This window comes from Schistocerca piceifrons, chromosome 4 (genome assembly GCF_021461385.2).
Source record: "Schistocerca piceifrons isolate TAMUIC-IGC-003096 chromosome 4, iqSchPice1.1, whole genome shotgun sequence".
NCBI lineage: Eukaryota > Metazoa > Arthropoda > Insecta > Orthoptera > Acrididae > Schistocerca > Schistocerca piceifrons.
The window spans coordinates 377,513,068-377,527,016 of record NC_060141.1 but is presented as its reverse complement, the minus strand read 5'-3'; the positions used below and the strand labels follow the sequence as shown (position 1 = coordinate 377,527,016).

The 13,949-nt window shown below is 43.9% G+C and overlaps 1 protein-coding gene across 1 annotated transcript in view; it reads right to left on the bottom strand.

The window, feature by feature from the left end:
• LOC124795855 (major facilitator superfamily domain-containing protein 6) overlaps positions 1 to 13,949 on the bottom strand; it is a 416,563-nt gene that overhangs the window by 355,901 nt on the left and 46,713 nt on the right. The window contains exon 3 of the mRNA XM_047259937.1: positions 7,503 to 8,072. Coding sequence (XP_047115893.1) covers positions 7,503 to 8,072 — 570 coding nt within the window. The remainder of the gene's footprint in view (positions 1 to 7,502; positions 8,073 to 13,949) is intronic.

Sequence of the window (13,949 nt, the reverse complement as noted above, 5' to 3'; positions counted from 1 at the left end):
ACTCCGTAGTATTGTGCCATGCTAGTTACTTCAACAGAAGCTTGCAAACAACGGGGAAGATGGTATAGTCAGGAGCGTCCCAGGGACGTCTGATAGTACCGCTATTACGTTCTATAGTCCGCCCCTGGTAGATGAGTGGTCAGCTCGATGGAATGTCATACCTAACGGCGCGGGTTCGATTCCCGGCTGGGTCGGTGATTTTCTCCGCTCAGGGACTGGGTGCTGTGTTGTCCTTATCATCATCATTTCATCCCCATCGACACGCAAGTCGCAGAAGTGGCGTCAACTCGAAAGACTTGCACCAGGCGAACGATCTACCCGACGGGAGGCCTTAGCCACACGGGATTTCCATTTATATTCTCTATTCAGGTACACGTAAATGATTTGGCGCACACGGTTGGCAGCAATGTGCGGGTGTTTGCTGATGATGCTGTGATGTAAGGTAAGATCTTAAGTTGAATGCCTGTAGGAAGATACAAAATGATTTAGACATAATATCTAGCTGGTATGATGAATGGGAGCTAGCTCTGAATGAGAAAAATGTAAGTGGATGTGGGTGAGTAGGAAAAACAAAGCCGTAATGTTTGGATACAGCGTTATTAGTGTCCTGCTTGAGGCAGTCAGGTCGTTTAAATATATGGGCGTAATTTTAGAAAGCAATATGAAATGGAACGAACATTTGAGGATTCTGGCTTCGGTTTATTGGGAGAATTTTGGGGAAGCGTGGTTCACCTATAAAGGAGACCGCATTTAGGACGCTAGTGCGAACTATTCTTCTACATCTGCATTTACGTCTACATCTACATCTACATGGCTACTCTGCAAATCACACTTAATTGCCTGACAGAGGGGTCGTCAAACTACCATCACAATAATTCTCTGTTACTCCACTCTTAAACAGTACGCGGAAAAAACGGACGCCTATATAATTCCGTGCGAGCTCTGATTTCCATTATTTTATTATGATGATCGTTTCTACCTATGTAAGTCGGCGTCATAGGGAGAAAGTAGGTGATTGAAATTTCGTGGGAAGATCCCGCCGCAACGAGAAACGCCTTTGTTTTAGTGATGTGCACGACACATCCTGTATCACGCCCGTAACGCTCTCTCCTCTATTTCAAGATAATACAAAATGTGCTGGCCTTCTTTGAACTTTCTCAATGTACTCCGTTAATACTGGCCGGGAGGATTCCAGATCGTGCAGCAGTACTCAAAAAGTGGACGGACAAGCGTATTGCAGGCAGTCTCTTTAGTGGATCTGTTACTTTTCGTAAGTGTTCTGCCAATAAAACACAGTCGTTGGTTCGCCCTATACTCAACATTTTCTGTGTGTTCTTTCCAATTTAAATTTTTTGTAATTGCAATTCCGCGTATTTACGGGCTTTACATTTGATTGATATATCGTGCAACCAAAGTTTAACGGATTCCTTCTAGCATCCATGTGAATGACTTTCCACTTTTCATAATTTAGGGTCAATTGACTACTTTTCGAGTGTCTGGGATCCGTTCCAGCTCAGATTAAAGGAAGACATCGAAGCAATTCAGAGGCGGACTGTTAGATTCGAAAACGCGCAAGAATTACAAAGATGCTTCGGGAACTCAAATGGGCAGCTATTCACCCTGGTAGACCCTAGTTTTTGATTAATCAACGATATTTTCTGTGATGCTCTACACCTTTAAAAATAGTAACGTTAACCATGCAGTTATGATAGCGTTACTGTTATCGTGCGGTCTTTGTGTGCAAAGGGTTGTAGGTTTGGATCTTCTTACGTGATTCAAAATCTTTTTATTTTTAAATGTTTATCGAAACGACTTTGATCATTATTTTTCTTCACTTAACTGGTTTAAATGTAATTTTTTTATTTCTATTCGTTTATCACGTCGTTTCAATCAGCCTATTAACTGTTTCAATTGCTGTTATTTTTTCTTCGCATCATTCTTTTGCCATTTGGAATCTTTGTGCATATGGATTTAGTTATTGTTATTTATTGATTTAGATTTAATTTCTTCCCTTTTAGCATCTTATATTCTTGTCCACGTTGTTGTATTTATTGTTTTTATTCTCCATTTTGATGGATTTCGTTTTACTTATAATCCTTTTTTTCTTCTAAATCCTCATCTGCATTATATTGTGCAACGTGCGATAAGAATTTGTTTTAAATCTTACATGACCATTGGCAACCACAAAAAAGTACATCTTGTAATGCAAAGTATATGTTTGACACCACTGCAGTATGAATAGATTATTTCGTCTTTTGTCTTTACGGGGGGGAAGGACGTGAAACGGGCCGACTTGGAGCAGGAGAGGCACCACAGGACATTTTAATTTACACTGTCTATACTTTTACAAATAAATTCATAAAACTTTGTTAGCATGACCAGGAAGGATTCAGGATTCACGCTGATAGCACTTGAAGTTCAAAAACATAACAAAACAATTTCTTTTTTACATGTGAAATTTCATCATTTTTTCACTTGGTATTGGCTGCATTTGTTGCTGTAGGTACACTTTTCTTCGTAAGTAAGAGAGATTCTTCGATGAATTTTGCACAGCATACAAACCATACTTACAGGTGTATGAAACTCTAGAATTTCCCAAATCTGTTAAAAACTGTGGTAAAAATTGCAATATAAAATTTGAGTTTTCTCTAAACACGAAATTTAAAACGTAACAGCCCATTCATTTTTCCATAGATTAAATAAATTCTACAGTTTCATACACCTGTAAGTATGGTTTGTAAGCTGTGCAAGATTCATCGAAAAATCTCTTACTTATGAAGAAAAGTGTACCTATAGTAAGAAATACAGCCAACAGTAAGTGAAAAAAATCATGAAATTTCACATTTAAAAAATATTATTTTTTCGTGTTTTTGAACTTCACTGCTATAAGTGTGAATCCTGAATCCTTCCTGGTCATGCTGACAGAGTTTTATGAATTTATTTGTAAAAGTATAGACAGTGCAAATTAAAATGTCCTGCGGTGCCTTTTCTTCTCGAAGTCGGCCCGTTTGACGTCCTACCCCCCTTAACCGATAAACTGCTATTTTGAAATGGTTAAATATTATGATATATATAAATAAAAATAATGAAATTTACATGCACTATGATTCCAAGAGGAAAAAGAATGACAGGAAGAAGAATTAGAGCAATTCAAACTGTCAATACGCTCATTGAAATGACGTGACAAAGAGACAGAAATAAAAAAAAATACATTGAAACCAGTTAATTGAATAAAATAACGATCAAACTGCTTTCGGTAAGAAATTAACAATAAAAAATTCAACATATATGACGAGATTCGAACCCCCAACCTTTTGCATGTGAAGACCCCATGTTAGGCACTATTTTACAGCAAGAGTCTGATTGATGTGGGTACTTTTAAAGCTGTAGAAGATCACCTGAAATTCCGAAATATTTTTCATTGATTACTCGAAAATGAGGGCCTACCAGGGTGAGCGGCTACAGGTTGTGATACCTTGGATCTTAACCTGCATGCCCTTGTAGATTATTTCAAAAGGCCGATCCTACCGTTGATGACTCTCATTGTAAAATAAGAAACGAGAAATTAACGGTCATACGGAGGCATATAGACAATCGTTCTTCCCTCTACATCTACATCTACATCGATACTCCGCAAGCCACCTGACGGTGTGTGGCGGAAAGTACCTTGAATAACTCTATCGGTTCTCCCTTCTGTTCCAGTCTCATATTGTTGGTGAAAAGAAGGATTGTCGGTATGCCTCTGTGTGGGCTCTAATCTCTCTGATTTTATGGTCTCTTCGCGAGATATACGTAGGAGGGAGCAATTTACTGCTTGACTCCTCGGTGAAGGTATGTTCTCGAAACTTCAACAAAAGCCCGTACCGAGCTATTGAGCGTCTCTCCTGCAGAGTCTTCCACTGGAGTTTATCTATCATCTCCGTAACGCTTTCGCGATTACTAAATGATCCTGTAACGAAGCGCGCTGCTCTCCGTTGGATTTTCTCTATCTCTTCTATCAACCCTATCTGGTACGGATCCCACACTGGTGAGCAGTATTCAAGCAGTGGGGCAACAAGTGTACTGTAACCTACTTCCTTTGTTTTCGGATTGCATTTCCTTAGGATTCTTCCAATGAATCTCAGTCTGCCATCTGCTTTACCGACGATCAACTTTATATGATCATTCCATTTTAAATCACTCCTAATGCGTACTCCCAGATAATTTATGGAATTAACTGCTCCCAGTTGCTGACCTCGCTTTGTCGCTAATAGAACAGGAATGTAAATTACACTGAAATGAACACCCTTAGCTGCTTACAGGCGTTGACATGCGTCAACGGGGACAGATGAAAATGTGTGCTCCGACCGGGACTCGAACCCGGGATCTCCTGCTTACATGGCAGACGCTCTATCTGTGGTGTCACCGCCAGACACCACACTTGCTAGGTGGTAGCCTTTAAATCGGCCGCAGTCCATTAGTATACGTCGGACCCGCGTGTCGCCACTGTCAGTGATTGCAGACCGAGCGCCACCACACGGCAGGTCTAGAGAGACTTCCTAGCACTCGCCCCAGTTGTACAGACGACTTTGCTAGCGATGCTATACTGAAAAACTACGCTCTCATTTGCCGAGACGATAGTTAGCATAGCTTTCAGCTACGTCATTTGCTACGACCTAGCAAGGCGCCATTACCACTTTATATTGAGATTGTTATTAATGTATCAACAAGAGCGATGTTCTCCAATTATGGATTAAAGGTAAGTATTACATCAACTACGTACTTTATTTGCTACTATAAATTCCCTTAACTGTTCCAGACCTCACGCCAGTCTGCGTGAGCTTAAACGCGTGCATTTCGGTCTCCTCTAGCAACACGGTGTTGGCTCTTCTGCCAACACAACACTATCCATCTGAGCCACCGAGGACACAGAGGACAGTGCGACTGCAGGGATTTATCTCTGGCACGCCTCCCGCGAAACCCACATTCTGAACGTATTGTCCCGCACTACATTCGTAGTGCCCCCGCCCATTATACTCGTTACTTGCGGCGCGTTGCCGATTCCCGTAAGAGTTCGGGCACTGTTTGTGCATTCGCACAGAAGAAGAAGACGGTCAAGTGGCCGGTGAGCCTTAACTACACTCCTGGAAACTGAAATAAGAACACCGTGAATTCATTGTCCCAGGAAGGGGAAACTTTATTGACACATTCCTGGGGTCAGATACATCACATGATCACACTGACAGAACCACAGGCACATAGACACAGGCAACAGAGCATGCACAATGTCGGCACTAGTACAGTGTATATCCACCTTTCGCAGCAATGCAGGCTGCTATTCTCCCATGGAGACGATCGTAGAGAGGCTGGATGTAGTCCTGTGGAACGGCTTGCCATGCCATTTCCACCTGGCGCCTCAGTTGGACCAGCGTTCGTGCTGGACGTGCAGACCGCGTGAGACGACGCTTCATCCAGTCCCAAACATGCTCAATGGGGGACAGATCCGGTGATCTTGCTGGCCAGGGTAGTTGACTTACACCTTCTAGAGCACGTTGGGTGGCACGGGATACATGCGGACGTGCATTGTCCTGTTGGAACAGCAACTTCCCTTGCCGGTCTAGGAATGGTAGAACGATGGGTTCGATGACGGTTTGGATGTACCGTGCACTATTCAGTGTCCCCTCGACGATCACCAGTGGTGTACGGCCAGTGTAGGAGATTGCTCCCCACACCATGATGCCGGGTGTTGGCCCTGTGTGCCTCAGTCGTATGCAGTCCTGATTGTGGCGCTCACCTGCACGGCGCCAAACACGTATACGACCATCATTGGCACCAAGGCAGAAGCGACTCTCATCGCTGAAGACGACACGTCTCCATTCGTCCCTCCATTCACGCCTGTCGCGACACCACTGGAGGCGGGCTGCACGATGTTGGGGCGTGAGCGGAAGACGGCCTAACGGTGTGCGGGACCGTAGCCCAGCTTCATGGAGACGGTTGCGAATGGTCCTCGCCGATACCCCAGGAGCAACAGTGTCCCTAATTTGCTGGGAAGTGGCGGTGCGGTCCCCTACGGCACTGCGTAGGATCCTACGGTCTTGGCGTGCATCCGTGCGTCGCTGCGGTCCGGTCCCAGGTCGACGGGCACGTGCACCTTCCGCCGACCACTGGCGACAACATCGATGTACTGTGGAAACCTCACGCCCCACGTGTTGAGCAATTCGGCGGTATGTCCACCCGGCCTCCCGCATGCCCATTATACGCCCTCGCTCAAAGTCCGTCAACTGCACATACGGTTCACGTCCACGCTGTCGCGGCATGCTACCAGTGTTAAAGACTGCGATGGAGCTCCGTATGCCACGGCAAACTGGCTGACACTGACGGCGGCGGTGCACAAATGCTGCGCAGCTAGCGCCATTCGACGGCCAACACCGCGGTTCCTGGTGTGTCCGCTGTGCCGTGCGTGTGATCATTGCTTGTACAGCCCTCTCGCAGTGTCCGGAGCAAGTATGGTGGGTCTGACACACCGGTGTCAATGTGTTCTTTTTTCCATTTCCAGGAGTGTATATACCGGGTGATCACAAAGTCAGTATAAATTTGAAAACTGAATAAATCACGGAATAATGTAGATAGAGAGGTACAAATTGACACACATGCTTAGAATGACATGAGGTTTTATTAGAACAAAAAAAAGTTCAAAAAATTTCCGACAGATGGCGCTTCATCTGATCAGAATAGCAATAATTAGCATATCAATGTAAGACAAAGCAAAGATGATGTTCTTTATAGGAAATGCTCAATATGTCCACCATCATTCCTCAACAATAGCTGTAGTCGAGGAATAATGTTGTGAACAGCACTGTAAAGCATGTCCGGAGTTATGGTGAGGCATTGGCGTCGGATGTTGTCTTTCAGCATCCCTAGAGGTGTCGGTCGAACACGACACACTTGTGACTTCAGGTAACCCCAAAGCCAATAATCGCACGGACTGGGGTCTGGAGACCTGGAAGGCCAAGCATGACGAAAGTGGCGGCTGAGCACACGATCATCACCAAACGACATGCGCAAGAGATCTTTCACGCATCTAGCAATATGGGACGTTTTATTTTTTTTTTTTTTTTTTGTTCTAATAAAACCCTATGTCATTCCAAGCATGTGTGTCAATTTTTACCTCTCTATCTACGTTATTCCCTGGTTTATTAAGTTTTCAAATTTATACTGAATTTTTGATCACCCGGTATATACTAAGATGGTATCTGTTCTTTCGGACATGTCCGAAAGAACAGATACCATCTTAGTATATATATATAGGAATGACTAGTAGTGGTACGAGGAACCCTTCGCCAGGGGCTGGGGCCTGCGGGGTATCTATGTAGATGTAGATATAGACAAGGAAGGCCGCAGAGCGCGTGCTCTGTAAGGGCGCAAAGCACGCAGACGTCGGAACCACGCGGTGCGGTGCGGGTCGGCCCCATTGAGGAGAGCGGGCGTCACGTGAGCTGCGCGCGGCGGATCGATCGCCTTACCTGTCGGCCAGGCTGCCCCAGAACGGCGCCGACAGGAACTCGACGAAGGGCCGCGAGCCGATCAGCAGACCGCACTGCGTGGGGTTCATGCCCATCTGCTTGAAGTAGACGCCCATCAGCGGGAACAGCGAGCCGAACGCCGAGTAGAAGAAGAAGTAGAAGGTCTTGACGGTGAGCAGCTCCTGGTCGACCGAGCCGCACAGCACCTCGATGATGTCGGAGCGGCCGCGGATCTTGTGCGTCGCGTCCTTGGGCTGCGGGTACTTCTCGGGGTCGACGGGCCCCAGCGCCTCCGGGTCGACGAGCGGCCGCACCGGCGCGCCCGCCACGCCGGGGGGCGGCGCCGCCACACCGCCGCCCACGCCGACGCCGGGGCCGTCGAAGCGCTCGCTGCCGGCCATCGCGACTGCCGACTGCCACTGACGCCGGCCGCGCCGCCGCCGCCGAAGCACCGGCCGGCCGGCCCGCGCCGATCGATACGCGCCGCCGCCGGGACGCGCCGCCCACGCGCCGCCCCTCCACGCCGTCCGCGCTAGCGACTGCCGCCCACGCACGTCGGCGCACTGAGCGCTTCGGACCCAAATGACGCCAGTCGGACGTCACGAAAGTTCAGCATCCAATCGAGCCTGTATTCACAGTCCCATTTGTGCAGCCCTGTTTGCAATACGTTGACATTCTACTAAATAAGAAGAGGAACTCTACTACCACCGTTAGTCAGCTCACTCGTTGCTAACTGTCGTAACGTTGTAGCAGTACGCACTCCTTCCCAACTAATTAACTAATTAGGGTGAGATACGGAATGTTCCAGGCGTGACACATTACTTTGTCGGACTTCGAACAGCGCAATTTCTTCTTTGCCGATTGTTGCATTGGAGAGCTACGTTGACCAATTTGTAATGAAGAGATTGAGCAGTTCTCTCCAGTATCTTCAGTAGCGCAACAGGAGATGCTTTGCGTACCTCGTGTCTTCTGAAGCTACCTCGATGTCCCCACTTGTTTTCTACTCCATCGGCCGCAGTTCGCACGACGGGGGTGCTGAAAGGTAATGCCTCCGATTTTTTTACGTGAAAACTCTTAAAGCCTGTTAAATAAAACAAACACCTTAAACATGGCTGCGAAAGAGCATCTGTGTAAATCCGAAAAGGTCCAAAAATCAGCCAAGCAGTTGCAAAACATAGGTTTATTAGCCCTTGACCTAGGTTTCGATATTCCTAAAAACATCTTCTTCCGAATATGACGCTACAATAGATTAGATGAATACAAGCCGCTCTTGCCATACATAAAACTGAGAAAACAAGAGTCATCCCAAGCCATGGCTTTAGACAGCAGCCAGATTACATTACTTCAGAATGAATGCTCGCTAGTAAATGCCCACAGGTAGAGGCTCTCGTTAACATAAAATTGTTACTAGATTCACAGGATGAAATATTTGCATAAGTTACGTGTACATCATGCCAGAGACTAAGGCCAACTGTAGTTTCATGCTGTGACTCTTGTAACAATTTTATGCTGACGGCAGCCTGTACCTGTGGGCATTTACTAGAGAGCATACATTCTGAAGTACGATATATGTTATCTGGCTGCTACCTAAAGCCATAGCTTGGGATGTACGACAAGAGCCATTTGGCTTCATCTAATCTCTTGTACCGTCAGGTGATGTAACGAGGCCCACTTCTTCTGAAGAGAATATTTTTAAAAATATCGAAACCTAGGTCAAGAGCTAATAAACCTTTGTATTGCAACCGGCTGGCTGATTTTTCAACTTCTCCTTAAAACAAAGAGTATATACAAGTGGTGTCTGCTCTTTAGGACACCCCACATATAATTAAGGTCACGACAGCCAATGATCTCTTCAGCGCGGACGCACGCCAGATTCGAACGATTACGGGGATTGGCGAAATGCCACGTCTGATGACGATAATGGGCAAGGGGCACTACTTTAGTAGTATATGGACAAGTTGAGAATTTGGATCAGACGCAAGGTATGCTAGGGTAGTCCGTGCGCTTCCAATGACAACTGTGTCCAGATGGCTTTGTGGTCAGATCATCCGCCTAGTAAGCAGCAGATCAAGATTCGAATCCCACTCCCGTACAAATTTTCAACTTTCCCCACTGATTTAATCAGTTCCCGCTTGGAGCCAATGTGTGCAGTTCCTTTGTGTTTTAAAATTTCTATAATGAATTAAAATAAATTAAAACAGAGTACAAGATGTTTCTCACAAATAAAATCACTTAACCATCTGAGGTCGTCCTCTCCCCAATCTAGTCGTGGAACCAAAGGTTCCGTGTCATTAAGATAAAAGAGGCCTAGAAAATACACACTTAAAAAAAAGTTTTGCATCACCCCGGTTCCCAGAACTCCTGAAGATAGACGTTGACTTTGGATAGTGTATCACAGACACAGTTCCTTTGACTGTTCAGAAATGTCACTAAACACGCTCAGTCTGGAACCGCGCGACCGCTACAGTCGCAGGTTCGAATCCTGCCTCGGGCATGGATGTGTGTGATGTCCTTAGGTTAGTTAGGTTTAAGTAGTTCTAAGTTCTAGGGGACTGATGACCTTAGAATTTAAGTCCCATAGTGCTCAGAGCCATTTGAACCATTTGAAACATGCCCAAAGATGTAAACAACCATGCATGAGCAGTGCCTATTAGACTGAGGGGGTCCGACAGCCGATCAGTTCCAGTCATTCCACACAGGAAGGAGGTACACGGCTTGTCTTGTCTGTAGTTCAACATGAATCTCTTGAGTACTTGCACCTTTCATGCCTTGTCTACACGACACTAGCGCCATTTGTATATGTGCATATCGCTATCCCAGTACTTTTGTCACCTAAGTGTACAGTGGTATCAACGTTACACAGAAACTGTATATTTTGTTCTTCGTTGAAATGTGGCTATACCAACGGCAACTCTTATAGAGGCTACTTTTCTTCCGTTTTTAAAATAACAAACTGCTGAATTTCTAGCTTGTCATTTTCACGTATAGAAGCTTCACAGATTTCTTGCCGCGTCAGATTTTTATGCAGTCCCAAGCTTTCGACAAGTTTCTCCGCCGCAATGGTCTGGAGTTATCTGTAGGCAGTGTCGAACTTTATTTAATTGGCTGATTTGTGTCATGGAGGCATTACGAAATCACAGGACTTCTGTGTGCTACCAAAGATTAAGTCGCTGTCTATGATGGAAAAATACTATTAGCAATGTTGATTTCGTTAGATGGCAGAAGACTCAGCTTATTTGTCTCTTGTCTGATTTCGGAGAAACGTGTTCCGGAAGAACGCCTATAGTGAACGAGATATTAAGTTAGCCAACTTTAAGCTACAAATACGCAAAGATAATCAGCAGAAGATGATCTACATCTAGCACATTTTCCGTTCTTCGGAGCTACACCGAATAAATTATGATGAGTCATTGACAGAAATACTGTTCAGTTCATTTTCCGACCACTCAAGAAAATTAGAGAGATGCTGTACCCAGTATAAGACAGCCTTGGCCTCGGTGTTCCTGATCAAGAAACTAGAAGTAAGGGCAAGACAGATATTGAGGAAAATTTTAGATCTGGTCAAAGAAAACGATGAATTGAGGAGCCGATACGACCATTAGCTCGGAATTAGATTGTAAGAAGAGGATTGTTTTCTATGGCCACATTTCCCGTATGTGTCTTACAAGGTTGAGAAATCGGATCTTCCGATACTTCCTCAACAAGAAAAACAAAGTAAACGTGGTTTACCGAGGTACAGAAAGACCTGTAAGGAGTGGTGGTAACACTGTAGAATATCCATAAAACATTCCGTTCAAGAATAAGCTCAAAGAGCAACCTGATTTCCATGAAAAAACGAAACTAAAAGCAGATAAAATATGGGCTGGAACGAGGAAAGAGGACCACAGGAAAGTAATGCTGAAATACAAGTCTAAAGTTGATGCCCAGGTGCAAGGAAAAGGAAAAGTGCAGTTGAATTAGCGTATTCTGGATACAGACAACACGAAAAGATGAAAAGTTGTAAATAGACTACTGTTTGTGCCTATTTTCTTGGAAAATTGTCATTGTATTCATGTAAATATTAAGCTGCCAGTAGGAGATAAAGATCAGCTATTTAATTTAACTGAAGAACCAGCACTCTTTTCAAAGTAGCAGCTTTCCTGAGATTAAATTTAGCTGGCGTAAGTACAGATGGTAGTATTCCAATACCATATACAGATTAAGGTTTTCCGAGTTGCTTCTCTTTTGTTAGTGTATACCATGTCTCGTTTCACATCCCTAAAGATTCTCCTCCTTGGTGAGATCTATACTTTAATGACATCGATATCGACGGGATAACAAACCCTCTGAGCTCTATGAAACATGATGAGTCAGTGAATGAATGAATGAATTGTTTGAAGTTTTTTAATAAACGATGTTCGTGTAGGTTTGTAAAACTGCGAACATATGCGTATAAAGAAGTACATGTCGCTTCCTCTCCGAGAGAGATGCGAATAGAGACGAGGAATGAAGTGAAAAAATAACAATACAAAAACAAACGAAGACGATGCAACATTTTCAGGTAAGTTTGCGTTTTGCTTTACTTCTCATCATTGAATAAAACGTATAATTTGTTGGCATCACAAACGGATTAACATCAAACAAAGAGAGTTGGCCATTCCAACGGACGTGTATCAGTGTATATTTCTGTTGCAAAATAAAATTCATATGTGAACTTAAAAGTAAATAAGGTAATAGGATTGTATTCTTTGCAGCTGGTTTCAACAAGAGCTGATAAACGCACGTCATGGGTTTTCGAGAGCAGCATTCCACTCAAAACAAAGGGACAGCTACGCAGAACTTTTAACAGACACAAGGATGATTATTCTTTGTGTGTCAGTACAGCTCTCACACGAGTGCTGTATTGGTGAGATATTGTCAGTACACAAGGGATAACAACAGAGACAGCAGAACAGAGAGAGAGAGAGAGAGAGAGAGAGAGAGAGAGAGAGAGAGAAAGAGAGGGGGGGGGGGAGTTGGGAGAGGACGCGAGAGAGAGAGAGAGAGAGAGAAGTTTTTTGATGTTTGGTGTAATTGTCTACACTCTGTGTTTAATTACCAATCTGTATTTGCATTTGTATTGCGCGTACAGCATTAATGAAAATGTCAATTGTGTATGTAAGAGTAAATGCAAAGAAAGCAACACGAAACGCAAACCCAATTGCAAAACAAGCCCCAAATCGTCAATAACAGTATCTATGATTTGAATAATTTGCTTAGCAGCACTAATACGGTGAAATAAATTAGCACTGACAAATTTGCACTACTTCCTTCACACCTACAGAAACACATTTGCGAAAATACAAGGCACGAAATCTGGTAGCGCCAAACAAACATAACCGCCTGTACCATTCAACATTTTCGCTAATTCGACTACGTTCTTAACCCAGCGGATGTGTCTTATAAAACGATATAATTTAGAAGGCCTTTGTCACAGTATACAACAAAATACTTTGTGTTGCTGAAGATTCCAACCTATCAATTTCACTCATACCTGTCAGTCTTCTGCCTAATCCGCGAAAAGCAATCCGACCTTTCCCAGTCTCACTATCACTACCGCTGTCCTTACCTTTCTCAATGACAAATTAGAGGTAGAGATTATAATCCGTAACCACAACTATCACTATCATTGTTTCAATGGCTGCAACCAACCTTCATATGATAGTCATCAACAATTCAACTGAAACTTAGTTTTGGTCATCCGTATTTGCCCAGAGTGGAATTAAGAGATCTTTTACATAACAATCATCGAATTACTTACAAAATATTTTTATTGGTCGTCAGTGGTAGACTGTCTCAGACGAGTGCAGACAGGATGGTTTATACTTAGTTGGTATTTGTCCCTAACTTTTAGCCGGTTTTCAGATACGTACTAGAAGATAAGGATGATTTTAATAATTTTAGGGCGTTTAATATCTTCCTGTTCTTAAGACACGCTAGAGGGCATATTTAAGGTAAAGGAAGAACGATGGATAAAACAACAAGCTTAAGGTCATCGAAGACCAGGTCAGCTGAACAAGAACGAAGAAAGAAATAGTTCGTGGAACTATGAAAGAAATCTTTCTGGTTGGATTAGTACTCTGTTCGAAAATGACTTCAGTGATTTGATCGCATTGCCACCTCGGTCTCTCATATCTTTGAGAGACGATTAGCAGTGACCTCGCAGTTTTTATTCCTGTTGTTACCACACATGTCCATGAAAAGCAACACTAAGAGTTTCTTTAATGGTAGGAGCGAGGAGGCAGTGGTAAGGTGCTGGACTGAAATTACATTCCACATATTGCTTAAAATAATTTATTACACATAAATTCGAACTCAGTAATAAAACCCAGTAACCTTGTTTTAACTTTCACAAGATGAATACATACGCTTTGTACTTCATATAATAATTTATGATGACATGGTGCTACAAGAAATAACTGTTTAACG